The sequence below is a fragment of the Arvicanthis niloticus genome, chromosome 16 (assembly GCF_011762505.2).
Source record: "Arvicanthis niloticus isolate mArvNil1 chromosome 16, mArvNil1.pat.X, whole genome shotgun sequence".
NCBI lineage: Eukaryota > Metazoa > Chordata > Mammalia > Rodentia > Muridae > Arvicanthis > Arvicanthis niloticus.
Window position 1 is genome coordinate 71,561,133 of NC_047673.1, and position 16,547 is coordinate 71,577,679.

At 43.3% G+C, this 16,547-nt stretch overlaps 1 protein-coding gene across 1 annotated transcript in view; it reads left to right on the top strand.

The window, feature by feature from the left end:
- Window positions 1-16,547, top strand: part of Dnah14 (dynein axonemal heavy chain 14) — a 224,119-nt gene that overhangs the window by 144,063 nt on the left and 63,509 nt on the right. The window contains exons 54-58 of the mRNA XM_076914623.1: window positions 643-735; window positions 11,218-11,415; window positions 12,475-12,636; window positions 13,699-13,887; window positions 16,085-16,266. Coding sequence (XP_076770738.1) covers window positions 643-735; window positions 11,218-11,415; window positions 12,475-12,636; window positions 13,699-13,887; window positions 16,085-16,266 — 824 coding nt within the window. The remainder of the gene's footprint in view (window positions 1-642; window positions 736-11,217; window positions 11,416-12,474; window positions 12,637-13,698; window positions 13,888-16,084; window positions 16,267-16,547) is intronic.

The following is a 16,547-nucleotide window of genomic DNA, read 5'->3' on the forward strand; positions in this document are numbered from 1 at the left end:
GAAAGCCTGAAGAACGTTAAGCATACCTATGTCCACTTGTGTGCATGTATATAAATACAGAATACATATTTTAAAGTGTGTGTATCTGAGGTGGGGAAGGGGAAACATTCCCTCTGGCTTCAAAGGGGAAACATTGGAAGTACAGTTCTTTATGTGTCTAGCTGTGCTTTTGTCTCAGTGGTATCTAATTCCAAGGACAGGACGCACAGTTGAAGCTGTAAGGAACTGAATGGAGTTAATGGAGTTAAGAATGCAAGAGAGTGGAACAACAGGCCCAGAGCCAGAGACTCACAATGGCAGTGGCTCTTTTCTTCCGAGCAATTTCCTGAGCTTGATCTCCCCATCCGCTGTCAACCCAGAGCAATAGAAGAGCAACCCAGAACCCATTCCCCTGCTCTTTGTCCTGTTCCCTCAACCCCAGGTCAGCTCACTAGAATGTTAGCCAAAGGGTGAGTGATGTCTCATGAAAAAAAAAATGTGTTTTCTCTAAATGTCGATGGAAATTAGCAGTTAGCTGGCTCTAGGTGGCCACGCGACTAAAAAGAGTTGCTCTCATTCCCGTTTCCTTGTCCATAAAACCTCAGTGCATGCCTGATTTTTCTACACCTGTAATTTGTTTATTTGCTATATTTCTTTTGCCAGATGTCTCATTCAATTGTATTCTTCAAGGAAGCTATAGAACACATTGCCAGAGCTACCAGGGTCCTTCGACAGCCAGGGGGCCACATATTACTGGTAGGAATTTAAGTTCTTCAAATGTTTTTAAGGTTGCAAAATGATAATTTGGAAAGTTCAGTAAAATCAACATACAGAAGCTGTATTTGTAAATTATGAAAAATCCCAGTAATTGAGTCATAGAGTAGGATCTTAGTCTTCATTGTTTGAAAAAAAAAGTGCTGGCATGTGGTCATGTTGTTTGTTTGACTAAAGCATGTGCTCAGCACCACATGTACTATATCCTACAGTGATCTGCCATCCACACAGGTGGGTTCTGACTCCACAGACAGTACACCAACACGTGGATATTGATTTAGAAATAAGAGCCATTGCACAGATATGTGTTTCTTAAGAGAATAAGCAACAGCTAACTTAAACTTCCAAAGACTTAGAAGAGAGAAAGGGTTTTAGAAAGCCAAATGAATCCACAGTAGTAGGGCCAGCAAGATGGCTCAGTGGGTAAAAGTGCTTGCTGCTAAGCCTGATAATCTGAGTGTGATCTGGGAACTCAACATGGTAGAAGGAAAACCTATTCCTACAAGCTTATTTTCTAACCTCTATACTTATGTGTTTGTATATGCGCGCACGCGCACACATGCAAACACACAAAAAATAAATGTAATAAAACAATTTTAATCCGTAATATTTAGCCAATGATATAAACATATTATTTAATTTGTTATTTATGGATACCATTTATTTTTATTTATAATAGTTTTTCAAAAGAGGACTTTATCTTGCATGCAGAACAACTAGATTTTTACTTAATCTTTTTTACAACAAAATTAAAAGGAAATTTTAGAATGAGAAGGTAGAATCAAGAGAAACACAGTACAAAATCAATCTGTGCCCCACTCAGCTGCTGTCTGACTATCCCTCCCCCACTCAGCTGCTGTCTGACTATCTCCCTCCCCCCCTCAGCTGCTGTCTGACTATCCCTCCCCCACTCAGCTGCTGTCTGACTATCCCTCCCCCACTCAGCTGCTGACTATCCCTCCCCCACTCAGCTGCTGTCTGACTAGCCTTCCCTCCTATGAAGGGCATCATGGGCATCACCTGAGGCTTCAGTCTCTTCAGTCTGGGACTCCAGCCTGTGGGACAGTGCTGCCCACGAGGGTTGGTCTTCTCAAATTAATTAGCCTAATCTAGAAATCTGTCGCTTCTCTATCCGACCAGCAGACAGGAATGATGCAACTCAGAGTTCTTCTCAACATAGTTTATTCAGGAACCCTTTACAATCTGCTCTCTGGAAACCCCCATCCCCTTAACGGCAGTCCTTTTATCCCCATACCTGTCCCATTCAGAACCTGCCATATGGGCATGCCTCATTGGTGCACATCAGATGGCCTGATTCTGCATGGCAGTGAGTCTGCGCAGTAGTTCTGCAGACGTGGCTCTGTCAGGGAAAGGAGGGCGGCATGCAAACCGCCAAGAAATGGCGCTCGAAACTCTGCAGGCACCATTTTAGCTGGCTTCACAGCCGCACCCACTCCTCATAATTCCCCCTTATTTATTAATTTTGGCAGAGAGAGTGTCTGTCTTAGGTTGCCCCTTTCAGGCGACACTCCTTACCGTCATGGGGAGTCAAACAGCTTTGGTTTGGTCCCTGTCTTAGGTTGGTAATGTGCCCAAGGAGTCTTATCTTACCCATCATTGATTACCTCTCTAGCATGCCAAACCACACTTGAGGAGACTGTCCCATCTCCACTGCTGCAGATGCTTGTACAATCAAGGCCTGAGATGTTTTCTGTCGGGCTTTCATCTGACGCATGCACCAAAAGGCAAGGCAACTGATGAGGACCAGGAACATAGCAACCTCCCCAATTCCCACACACTCCTTGATGTGGGACATTGCTTGAAGAATCTAGCTGGTCAATCCGGAGGCCACAGAGGCATCCACTCTGGTCGAGTTAATGTGAACAATGGACTGTCATAATTCTCTCAACATTCCCTTGAATTCTCTCGACCAATTTCCTGTAAGGAACTGAGAAAGGCTTTTGGAAAGATTACTAGCATGGCTTATATACTGAAAAGGCATGGAGGTAACACATATACCCGTATTTTTCCATTGGCAACCCAATTGAGCCAACTCCATCTACCTGTTCCTGAACAAGATCAACTCTTTGATAAAGCAATAGAATGCCCGCTTTCAAATGATTATTAATATTGAGTATCCAAGGCCTCAGCAACTGCCGCAGACATATTATTCAAAGCAGTTGCGGTCTGGACTGTGGTGGTCGATGAAATAGCGGCCGCTGTGGCCGTGGTGGCTGAAACAGCAATGGCTGTAACTATTGCTGCAGCAATGCCAAAATCTCTTTTAGATCTAAATAAAATCATGGCTGAAGGGGCTTCCACAGGCCAAGGAAGATATCGAGGCACACGGGCAACCATAGCAAAATGATATTTAGATACATTCCAACATAATGAATAAAAACAACTATCAAAACACTACCATTAAAAACTATCATTTTATACTACAAATGTAAAAGGAGGCTACACACACATACCGGTGTGGGTTGAAAAGAAATATTTTGTCCTGAACTTAAAATTTGTACTGAGCTTTCAAAGGCGAGACTTCCATAACAAAAACTAGCATTGCTCCTTATCGCTGGTAGCATCCACATCAGCAGAAGAGTCTTCCTTAGCATCTCCATTCCTGTCTTCTTGCTGTATAACCCTGGTAAGTCTTTCTGGAACCCAAATTGGCTGATGTTGATCCTGAGGAAACACACAAACAGACCCTCTCGCCCACACCAATACTGGGTCAGGGCCACTCCATTTTCCTGTCAATATGTCCTTCCACATTACCATGCCTTTATGGGTAGCATCGGGATCAGAATGACGATCAGCTGCAGACCGTCCCTGCTTATCCAGAATCAAAAAATTTAGGGTAAAGAGGGCTATAGCCATTCTTTCTCTAGGCTTGCGGCTGGAGGCTATTCCCCCCTCTTTGTTTAAGAAGGCATTCCTTTAGGGTGTGGTATGCCCGCTCAGCAATGCCCTGCCCCTGAGGATTATAAGGCAAACCATGGTTAAGGTGAACTCCCATGGTCTTACAAAAGGACACAAAGGAAGTAGAGGTGTACGCAGGTCCATTATCTGTCTTTAAACATTTAGGCATGCCCCAGGCTCCCCAGGCTTCAAAACAATGAGCAATGACATGGCAAGCCTTCTCCCCAGAATGCAGGGAGGCAAACATAATTCCAGAAGCAGTATCTATAGATACATGAATATATTTTAATCTTCCGAACTCAGGGAAATATGTGACATCCATTTGCCATAAATGTAGGGGGCATAGGCCTCGGGGATTAACCCCGATTCCCATCTGGGGTAACAATGGGGCACAAGCTTGACAAGCTTTCACTATATCTCTAGCATCAGCACGAGGAATGCCAAAGTGAGATGATAGGGTTTTAGAATTTACATGAAACTGGCTATGAAAGTGTCTTGCTAACTCCAGGGAATCATAAGAGCGCAAAATTTGCAACATTAAAACAGGTCTTTGAAGCTTTATCAACAATATCATTTCCTTCAGTCAATGGACCAGGTAAACCACTATGGGCACGAATATGTTGAACAAAAAAGGGTTGTTCCCTATTCCAAATAAGAAATTGCAATTGGGTAAGTAACTCTCCTATGGTGGACTTTAGGTTTATTTTACCTACAATTTTCAATTGTTTAATAGCATTTACTACATATTGACTATCAGATATCAAATTAAAGGAACGAGAAAATCGTTCAAAAACCTTTATCACAATCTGTAATTCTATAACTTGAGGGGACACTGGAGGTTACAATTGGATGGTTACAGGCAACGATCCTGCAACCAAAAAACACTCCACATCCTGTCTTAGAACCATCTGTAAAAATAGTAGGGCAATTTAACAAAGGCTTTCTATGGGTGATCCGTGGAAAGACCACAGGATAAGCATTAATCAATTGTAATATAGGGTCCTTTGGAAATGATTATCCATTGTCCCATTAAAAGTACATCTCAAAATTGCCCAATCATCCACAGTGGCAGTCAATACTTCGAGTTGAGTGGCAATATATGGTACAATTAGGCTTGTAGGTTGGATGCCAAAGTGTTGAACACTCTGACGAATTCCCAGCATGGCTAATTGGGCTACTGAAGTTGGATAATGAGCAGGAGAAATTTTCGGATGCACCCAAAGTAAAGGGGCCCCTTGCCATAATACTCCTGTAGGCTGACATTCAGTTGGCAATATGCATAATGTAATATCCTGGGATTCATCTCTATGCCTCAAGGCTGCATCTTGTATGCCCTTTTCCACTAATGTTAATGCCACTCTAGCTTCATTAGTTAAGTGTCTAGGGGAGTTGAGGTCTGAATCACCTGGTAAAATATCATATAATGGCTGTAATTGTTTATTAGACAATGAGAGATAGGGTCTAAGCCACTGTATATCTCCCAACAATTTTTGAAAATCATTCAAGGTACGCAAATTATCTGTGCGAATCTGGATTTTTTGAGGAATTACTTGTCCTAAAGATATTTTTGTTCCTAAATAATTAACCACAGAGCCCTTTTGTACCTTCTCAGGAGCTATCACTAACTGTTTTTTTCTTAAACTTAACACAACAGCTCTATAGGCTTCATCAAGCATCTGCTCGGTAGGGGCGGCAACAAGAATATCATCCATATAATGATAACATTTGATTTTCAAAAAATTCTGTCTGACTTCTTTCAAGGCGGCATCAACATACAGTTGACACATAGTGGAACTGTTGGCCATGCCTTGTAGCAATACAACCCATTCATATCGCTGATCTGGCTCTGCATGATTCATGGAAGGGACTGTAAAAGCAAACCTAGCCGTATCCTTTTGTTGCAATGGGATTGAAAAGAAACAATCTTTAATATCTAAAACTATGACAGGCCAATTTTTGGGCAATGCAGAGGGTAAAGGCAGACCTTGTTGTACCAGTCCCATTAAAATCATTTGTTTATTAATTTCTCTTAAATCATGTAGAAGCCTCCATTTCCCAGATTTTTTTCTTTATCACAAAAATGGGTGTATTCCAAGGTGATGTAGATGGCTGCAGATGGCCTAACAATAATTGTTCTTTTACTAGCTCTTGTACAACTTGTAATTTTTCTGAGGGGAGTGGCCACTGAGGAACCCACACGGGCTCCTCAGATTTCCACGACATGGGAAGAACATCTTCAGTGGCCCCTATGAAAAACCCACTCCAGTTCTAGCTCGCTTCTGTTTTACGGGCATGGGAGACATTTGTCCCTGCAATCTTTTCCCCAGTCCTTTTCCTGGAACGTAACCCATGCCAGACATTATGTGACGAGATTGTGGGCTATATTCCTTCTCATTAGTTAACACATAGCCCATTTCTTTCAGGAGATCCCTTCCCCATAAAGAAACAGGAAGCCCCATAACATAAGGCTGGAAAACTCCAGAACGTCCTTCATCATCTCTCCAGTGTAACAATCGAGAGCTCATCTCAGGCTCCTTGGTGTATCCTAATCCCCTTAACATCTGATTTGAGTTTTGTTTAGTCCACCCCTTGGCCAATCCTTAATACTGATTGTTCTGCAATCGGCACCAGTATCCAAAAGGCCAGAAACTGATTTTCCTTCTATAAATAAATTTATTAAGGGCTGAGAATCAAGATTCAGGGAACAAAATATGGAATCGGTTCCAGTAGAGCCAAAACCTTTGGGTCCTCGCTCAACATTCTTTGCAGGAAATCGATCATGGCAACTGGGTAATAGTAACATCGGTGCTATTCTATCTCCAGGAGAAATGGCGGACACTCCTCTAAGGGAGGACACCATAATCTTTACTATTCCCGTATAGTCTGGATCAATCACCCCTGGATGAATTATTAAGCCCTGCAAAGTGATGGAGCTCCTTCCTATAATCAAACCCACTGTGCCAGATGGTAACTGTCTCTGAAAATCTGTGTCAACCAATTGAGGGCCCATCTGAGGTGTTAATACGAGTCTGGAGGTGGAACAGAGGTTGAGTCCTGCACTTCTCGCTGTGGCTTGCCATGGCGATCCCATTGCATTGGAGACCTCAGGCTTGGCCAACTCTTGGCTACTGCCCCATATATTTGAGGCCCCTGAGGTCGGGGGCTCCATGGCAAGTTTTTTGGCCTGGCTCCTCTATATCCAGCATTGATAGGCTGTCCATTGATATCCTTTACAGATCTGCATTCATTCGCCCAGTGGTTCCCCTTTTTACATCTAGTGCAAAGACCAGGCACCCTTGCTCTGGGGCTATCTGGGACTTGAAACTGGGGACACTGTCGTTTTAAATGTCCCAGTTGGCCACATTTAAAACATTTTCCACTTTTAGGATTGTTTTGACTTTGGGTCATCTGCATTACAGCGGCTGCCAACCTGGCATTAGAAAGAGGCCCCCCTAGCTCTCTACAAATTTTCATCCATACCTCTAACCCTTTGCTCTTATTAGGATTAATGGCCTGTCTACATTCTTTGGTACATTGTTTAAAAATCAGTTGCTTTAATAGTGGCATGGCTGCGTCAGGATCCCCAAAAATTCTTCCCCCTGCCTCCACCATTCTAGCCACGAAGTCGGCAAGTGGCTCTGCTGATCCCTGAACAATCTTGGTTAGGTTTCCTGACACCTCACCTCTATTGGGAAGAGATTTCCATGCTCTAGTCCCTGTATTATTGATTTGCTCATATACCTGCAAAGGGTAACTTGTTTGTTGATTTGCAAATTTGCCTTGGCCCAACAACATGTCCTGGTCCCAGGCCTGCTGGCCATTAGTGGCATTTACAGCAGCCTGCTCCACTGAGAGCTCTATAAAGTAGGCCTTCCAATCTAAGTATTAGCCAGGAGATAAACAAGCTCTAGCCAAATTCTGCCAATCACTGGGTGTCATGCAATATCTATGGAGGGACTCCAGTTGAGAAACCACAAAAGCAGCCCTAATGCCGTATGCTCTGACCTCCTCGGCCAGTCTTTGGATAACCTTCCAATCAAGAGGCTCATGGTGCCGATTGCCTTGGGTGTCTTGAAATACTGGGAAACACTGAGCCTGTAGTTCCCTCCAGGCTTCAGGGGAAAAACTCTGTCCTGATTCTCCAGTAGGAGCATACGGAGGCAGCCAAGGCGGCCCAGCGCAGAGGGTTCTATATCCAGTTTCGCTTCCTTCGGAAACCTCTTCTTCCTCAGAACTTTCTTTGTTCTCAGACTTTTGAGATTGCTCCTCTTTCAGTTGCTCTAGCACATCACTACCCTTCTCAAACTCTGCAGTGCATTTCCCTTCTCTGTTCTCAATGCAAGATCTCACCAGTTTCCACACAGGCTTTACTCCACTGGCTAGTTCTCCTTTCTCTTCAGCCGACTTAAGATCACTTCCTAACTTCTCCCAACTAGGTAGTGTGAGGTGCCCCAAAACTGAAAACCAGGGTGCAACCTCGTCTACAGCCTGTAAAAATTTTTCCACAGTGGCCCTCTTAAGACCAACCCCTCTCGCTTTTAGCAAGCCACGAAGAGCATGCTTCAGCGACTGTGAGGATGATGAATTTCCCATGGTACAACTTGTCCTGAAGCCGGGAACCTTTTTAGGTCTCAAAACTGAGAACTTGCTCTTGTCCCAATTGCCTGGGAACTTTATAGTCTCTGAACTGAGAGCTTTCTTTTGTCCCACTTACCTGGGAACTTACCAGCTAGCTGCCCTGACTGTGCTGAGTTCTGAACTCCCCATACGGGCCACCACTTGTCGCTTCTCTATCCGACCAGCAGACAGGAACGACGCAACTCAGAGTTCTTCTCTACGCAGTTTATTCAGGAACCCTTTACAATCTGCTCTCTGGAAGCCCCCATCCCCTTAGCAGCAGTCCTTTTATCCCCATGCCTGTCCCATTCAGAACCTGCCACCATGGGCATGCCTCATTGGTGCACGACAAATGGCCTGATTCTGCATGGCAGCGAGTCTGAGCAGTAGCTCTGCAGATGTGGCTCTGTCAGGGAAAGGAGAGCGGCATGCAAACCGCCAAGAAATGGCGCTCGAAACTCTGCAGGCGCCATTTTAGCTGGCTGCACTGCTGCACCCGCTCCTCACAGAAATCCTCACAGATATGGCAACATTTGTCTCCAAGGTGACTATAGAGCTGACAAATTAGAAAATCAGAAAATTAGAAAGTACCTTGAAAAATAAAGAAAGCAATTACAGTACATGCCTAAAGGAAAATCTATATGAAATCTATAGGTCTAAGTGCTTATCCCTAAAAAGAAGAAACTTCAGATCAATAGTCTAGACTACAAAAAGGGAACTACAAAAACAAAAAGTAATCGAACCCAAGGCAGGAAATAATAATAATAGTGTAGAATGGAGGCTGCAGAAAAACAAGTGAGGATCTTAATAAAGCTGAAGTTGATTCTTCAGAGGATCAAGAAAATCCCCTGAGACTGAGACTCATGCTATTTATACCAGCAGTCAAGTCAGTACTGCCTGTACAGTGATAGGAGGGTCCCAGGGAAACAATCAGTTAGGATGCAAGTTTTTCTACGTAAAGATTGTCTCAACTTCATTTCCTGATGCTGTGATAAAGATACCCTGACAAAAGCAACTTCAAGGAGAATTGCAGTTCAGGGATAGTTCATCACAGCAGGGATTTCAGGGTGGCAGGAGCCTGAAGTAGTGGGTCACATGACATCCACACTCAGAAGAAAATGATGTTCACTGTTCCATTTCCTTTCTCCATTTACACAGGCCAGGATCTCAGTCAGATGAGTCTTCTTCATCAAGTAATGTAACCAGGAGAATTCCCTCACAAGCTTGCCCAGAGGCCCGTCTCCCACATGACTCTAGGTCTTACCAACTTGAGAATTAACACCGACCATCACAGACACTAACAAAATATTGAAGAACTTGAAAGTCTTAGTGGACCTGTCACAAATAAAGAAATCTAACTAGAAATTCTGAAACTTCCACAAGAAAATGTCAAAGCCAAACAGCTTCCCTGGGGAACTGTAACAAAGTCCTAAGACCTCCCTTTTTAGAAAAGTTAGCTCATGTGGGGCCACTGAAGTGTATGACCAAGGAGCAAAAGAATACCAACATTAGACATATAAATAAATTCCTCAAAGATACAAAATATAAACATTGTATTGTGGCAAGAATTGAATAATACCCACAGCAGCTTTGGCCTGGAGACTTTTCTTGGACCTAATGACAGTTAGCACTCTAACCATTAAAAGTTGGTAATGCACGGCCTGGGACATGGCAGTCTGTCCAGGCTGGCCTGAAGAGCTTCTTTCTGTCTATAGCCCTTGAAACCACAAGATTCTGAAATATTGGGTTATGGACCTGATGAGGGAAAATGATGTAAAAGATAACTCTGTTCTGTCATATTTATCAATGACTAGACTTATGATCAAGAAGTTAAAGCACGTATCCAGGAAATTATATTATCTATGTTTTGGAACATGAAACTATCCCTGCCTACTGAGTTCTGTATAAACAAAGAAGCACTCTGACTGCCAGGCAGTCAGGACAAAAGATTCCCCTGACCTCTATGCCTGGCTCACTCCTTCATCACTGACTGCTTATCTCCTCTGTGGGACCTGACCATTGGCAGGGCTGGTAGCTGGTGTTTAGGGGCCTGTGCAGGAGACAGAACTATAGGGACTTTAGGAATCGGTGGTTGGTTGCCAAGCGCTTGCTCAAAAGGGAAGGCCCAGCAGTTTTTAATGTAGTGGAATTCTGTGTGAATCATGAATTCACTATACTATACATGTTGTCAAAACCACAGAGCGTCACAGCTAAAGAATGAAGCTCAGTGTTTGCAGTTTTGATCTTTTAAGACAGAGTCTTTCTTAAATATCCCAGGTCAGCCTTTAACACCCTTTGTAGCCTCAGTTGACATTGAACTTATGATCCTCCTTCCTCTGCCTCCCAAGCTCTGTGGTTTCAGGAGTATGCCACCTTGCTCTAGTGTGCCCAGGGCTTGGTGCTCGTCAGGTAAGTAGTTAACACACTACATCCTCAGCTCAGTGTTCACAAATGTGTGTGTAAGGTAACTTCATCATTGCCGAAGAACATTGTTGCCTAAAAGAAATACCTATCTAGTGTCTTATGGATGAAGCATCAGATATGAATAATGATACACTATTTGTTTATTAGTCAATTTGTGCCATTTTCCCAGTTATCAGCACAGTAAAATTTCATACATTTTAAAAGAAGATATTGAATGTGGATAATTGTCTAATAGCCTGAAATGTGCTGGCTGTGAATATTCCTATCAAAAACACTCTATATTTTTATTATTTATTTATTCTCTTATATTATTATTTATACTAACACCTATTAATCAATTCCCAGAAAGTACACAGGAATAGCTTCCTTTGTTTTGGGGGCTGTTTATTTGTATGTGCTGGGAATGGAACTCAGAGCCTTGTCTTTTACAAGTAGTGTCCCACTGCCCTAATTTCCAAATGCCAAGACATATGAATCAGACATGTATTTCTTTCTCTTGCAAAGATTGGAAATGACGGCTGCGGAAAGGAAACGTATGGGACCATAGCCTGCTATGTGGCAGAATACAAAATATGTAAAGTGCCTATCTCTCACAACTATGCCATCTCAGAGTTCAAAGAAACATTAAAAAGGGTGTTCATTCAAGCCGGCTTGGAAGAGATCCCCACGGTTCTCATGGTTGCCAACTTACAAGAAGAACACGTATGTGCTCCATGTCTCCATTACTTGCTGAAAGTTGGTGCTGGTGCCCCTCCCCACCACAGAAGGTTCACATGTGTTTTCCCACTCGCTCACCGTTTCAGCCCTTTGTACGTCCTGCTCATCCAGTCACGCTGCAGTTCTGACTAGACAAAGAGCAGAACTATTTCCTGTCTTCGTCATTTCCATTTTAATCAACCAATTAGAAGTAATTACTACTCATAGCAAAATCGTCCATGTGGTATCAGAACTCTTCTGTTCTCTGCTCCACAGATGTGCACAGATGTGTGTATAATCTACACTGGTGAAGCAGCTTAGGGTACTGGGCTTCCTCTCCTTTCTCCATCACCATCAGGATTTTCCTTGCATGAGTGTTGTTTACATGCAAGCAAAAACTACTTTGCACAAATTGTGTCCAGGGATGTTGTATGTGACTTGTATTCTGACAAAATATACTTTAAAATATTATTTAAAACTATATTCTGCTTTTTCTCCTCATTCTGGTTCTCTATCTATTAGATAAAAATATAAATTTTCTGCCTTTTCTGTGTATTCTTCCTTCCCCAAATCTGAACATTATGCCCTACTGCCAAGATGCCATTTCTGCCATGCACAGTGCCTGTTGTCCTAATTTCATTGATGGTTTTCTGGAAAACCATCTCAGGCCAGAGTCTGAGATGAAAGTTAGTGGAGGAAAAGGAAGAGAAAGAAAGAGACTTGTTTAAATTAAAATAATACTTCCACCAGGCTATTTCTAGCTTTTCCTCTGGTCTGAAGCAGATGTGGGCATATCAAGGTTTCTTTTAACTGCTTGAAACAAGGTCCCTGCCTGGATTGCTGCCATGTACCCAGGAACATGGTATCCACTGGGTATCATGTATATGTCTCCCTGACATGTTTGAATTGATGGGCAGGCAGATGAAGCTTATTCTGGTAAGTTTGGATTAAGGTGTCTTTTTTTTTTTTTTTTTTTAATCATAAGTAGTCTTGGTCACTTTCTCGATCTGTTTAGCATAGAATGTATGATTTATTCATTCCTGGTTACTGTATGCTTCCCTTAAGGTGTCATTTCTGGAAGATTTGAACTACATCATCAATGCAGGAAAGATCTTTAACATGTTTGAAAACGAGGAGCTGGATTCTATTGTTATGAGAACCAGAACGCTTGCTGAGCAGCCGAGTTGCATAGATGATAGAAAATATCTGCTCTCGTTATTCCAAAAGGTACTGTTTTGTATCTTGATTTTATCAAGTTGTCATGGTAAATTTAAAGCAGATCATATTTATAATTCTGTACATGATCTTCAAGTTGTATTTAATTCCTTTAGTTCATCAAATGAACTAAAAAGAGTATCCATTTTTAAATCCCAGAGATAGAATCCAGTTGATATCGAACAAACAAGATAAGCAAATGCTTGGAAGCCCTGCAGCCTTCTGGTTCTCAGCCTTAACACACGTCCCTGGCAAACAGTTGCTCGTTACCTAGAGATGTCAGTGATTTCTACCTGTTGGGCTCTTAGCTAACGGAAGACTGCTGACTGCTGAGGCCATTCCAGCTCTGTGGATTGTTGTAAAGTGGTTCATGGAAACAAAGGGGAAAGGATCTATGTCCTGTGGCCAGTCCTGACGAAAACTCGGCTACAGCAGCTGAGTTGAATCTTAAGAGCAATGCCTGTCTAGTGTCTGTACTCTCCTACCAGGACATTTGATTGCATGTAGCACAAAGGGACTTGCCCATGGAAAGTGGCATGCTGCCAATTGTAGTTTTGAATGAAATTAATAATTATCTTAACCATAGAAGAAGAAAACAAAAGAAACTGGTGGTTAGCCTCAGACCTACACATTAGCGCACACTGCCTTGTCATAACCCACTAACTCTTAAGATACCCTTTGACCTTCATTTCTCCTTTCTCTCTTTTGGCTCCAATTATTCTGACTGCTATCACACTTTGAGTTTCTGTAAGTTACTAAGGGCATACCACCCCAGAGAAAGCTAAGGAGTAGACTCATCACTATCTGACACAAGCACCTCCCACCTCATCAGGGTCAGTGCTGGACCCACCATCTGGACACAGCAGGCACAGTCAAATGAAGCAGCAGGGCGCTGTGGTCCCTGCTCCCCTGGAAGAGCCCCACTGGTGGCAGACAGTACACAATCAGCTAGTCTCTTAAGAGTCTATCCGGTTAAGAAACAGCTGAGACAAGTTTAAAATGAAATTTTCAATATAATATCTTTTTCAAAGTAGGGAATTGTATTTTAACAGCGTGTATGTTCCTCAATTTCAGAGAGTATCTAAAAATCTGCATGTTTGTTTGATGAGTACCACAGGAGCTAACTTCCGACATAACTGTCGAGTTTACCCCTCTATGATCAGCTCCTGCACGATTGACTGGTTCCAAAGGTGGCCGGATGAGGCTCTCCTTGTTGTGGCCAACTCCTATCTCGAAGAAAAACTGAGAGTAGAGAACAAAGAGGTGAGCAGCTGAAGAAAGTGAAGGGTGTGGCTTATGACCGAACTGTGCCTGAGCAGCAGTGGCCGGGGCGGGGAGGGGAGGGGAGGCAGTTTTTTGTGGGGGTGGGTGGGGGTGGGAGAGATAGGGCAGAGGCATCCCTGAGCCAGGCTGTGTGATACACACTTTTCATCTTTAACTCTTCACAAGTTCCACGTTTGTTCTGTCTTCTATGCCACCTTGCTCAAGGCTGCCTGGGTGGTACACTGCCTAAGTTGACTCTGTTACCATTTTGTACAGTAGCTCCTTTCATGAGAATTATGGAATCTTCTGAGTATTTCTCTTTAAAAGTTTTCTTGGCAACTAGTGCTGGTGAGACAGCTCAGTGATTAGAGCACTGGCTGCTCTTGTAGAGCACCTGGGTCTGATTCCCAGCACCCTCGTAGATGCTCACAACCATCTGTAACTCCAGTTCCAGAGAATCCAGTGTCGTATTCTGGCTTCTGTGGACACTGCACACACATGGTACATAGACATACATGTAGGCAAAACACCCATACACATAAAAAATCAGTAACTTGCCAGAATTTTATGGGTCTCTGAGTTTGAGGCCAGCCTGGTCTACAGAGAGAGTCCCGGGACAGGTTCAAAAACCGAAAACAAAATTTCTTGACAATTTCACACACAGAGAAGGCATACTGATGGCTCTCACCCACTGCCCTCTTTCCCCTTTTTCCCCCTTCCCTCCTCCTCTCCCTTCTTTACCAGCCTCCTTCTTGGTCTCTGGTCTGTTTATGTCTTGTGAGCACAGCATGTAGTTGCCAGTGGGTCTTATCCTCAAGTTCTGATGGGCAACCAAGAGGGCTGACAAAGCCGGCATTGTTAAGGGGCTTTAAGAGTCTCCCTAACAACCCCTTTTGCACAACAGACCCTTTGGAAAGAATTCTGCAGTCTTCCATGTCTTTCATTTTTTGATCTTAGTCATGAAATGTGTTCTTTGACAATGTCATAGAGAGAGAGATCGGTATAAAGCATGCACCGACTTCTCTCAGGCTAGCCTCATTTCACACCCTGTCTGCTCTAAGGGCTTTAAACTAAAGATACCATAAGGCCTAGCTGACTGAAAGGGTTAAAGATGCTGACAAAGGGGGTTGTAAATGCCTAAAGGGCAGAGACTCACTGCAGGCCTTTGAAAGGGCTTGTATCTCTACAGGCCCAAACACCCAAGGAGAGCAAGACAGAGAAGGGCAGGGAATGTCCAGAGACAACAAGACTGCAACATTGTTAAAAGTGACCCAAAGCCAGTGGGGCTTGGTGTCTAGAGACTGGCAACAGATCTCAACCTGAATGCTCTACATTCTAATCACAGTGGGAGTTCTTTCCTACTCTGGGCCAGTGAATCTGGAAGCTTTACCAGACTCAAACTTGCTAGAGTTCCACGTGTTTCTTTGGTTTTTGTTGTTGTTGTTGTTAATCACTGTCAGAAAGAAAATTATGTCCCAAGTGCCCTGTGCTGGCTAGTTCCATGTCTACTTGACACAAGCTAGCTTTATCTGAAAGGAAGAAATGCCAACTGAGAAATGCCTCCATAAGATCCTGCTGTAGGCAAGCTTGCAGAACATTTTTTTAATTAGTGATTGATGGGGGTGGCCCCGGCCCCAGCCCCAGCCCATTGTAGGTAGTGCCATCCCCCGGCTGGTGGTCCTGGCTTCTATAAGAAAGCAGGCTAAGCAAGCCAATAAGCAGCACCTCCATGGCCTCTGCCTCAGTTCCTGCCTCCAGGTTCCTGCCCTGTTTTGAGTTCCTGTCCTGGCTTCCTTCGATGGTGAACAGTGCTATGGAAGTGTACGCTGGATAAACTCTTTCCTCCCCAAGTTGATTTCTTCGGTCATGGTTTTGTTGTAGGAATAGTGACCTTGACTGAGACAAGCTCTGAGTGTTATGCTGGGTCCCTAAGTCCTTGGGTAGCTGTAGCAGGGATGAGCACACAGGCGGAAGAATAAACCTGGTCTGGCATTAGTCACTCACAGTTGCCTCCTTTACCTCAGCTTCTTCCATCTTTAAAACTCTCGTGATTGTGGTGCCTGCCCAGGACTGGCCTCTATAATTCTGCGTCTCTGAAATGCTGGAGTGGTCTCAGAAATGCTGGCATGTTTCAAGTAACTTCTCATTCTTCTCTACTTATGTTCTCTTGTGATTCTTAAACATTGTTATTCTTCAGGATAAAATAAGACAGTTTGCCCCAACCTGTGTCGAAATCCACAAAAGTATGAAAGACTTGGGCATAAAATACTTTGAAGAAACTGGAAGACACTATTTCATCACTCCAAGTTGCTACTTTAAGTTTTTGGAAACATTTACCTACAGTCTGAGGATAAGACAGGAGGAGATGCAGACAAAGAGGTAAGGCTTTGACTAAAGTAGAAACCCGTGTTTTTACATCAGTGCTCATGTGTCTATAAAATGTTATCTATAAAAAAAATAGGCACAAATACAAAATAATGAATTCAAATCTACCTTTCGTGTGGGGGCCTTCAGGCCAACAACTAGGTTGTCTAAGGAGACAGTCTACACCTCCCCTCCCCTGAGACCCCCATCCAGAGACCACCCTACTGTCAAGACTGGTGGATCTACCAGAGAGAAGTCAGTTCTTATTTCTCACCAACATAGTCAGTGGAAGCAAG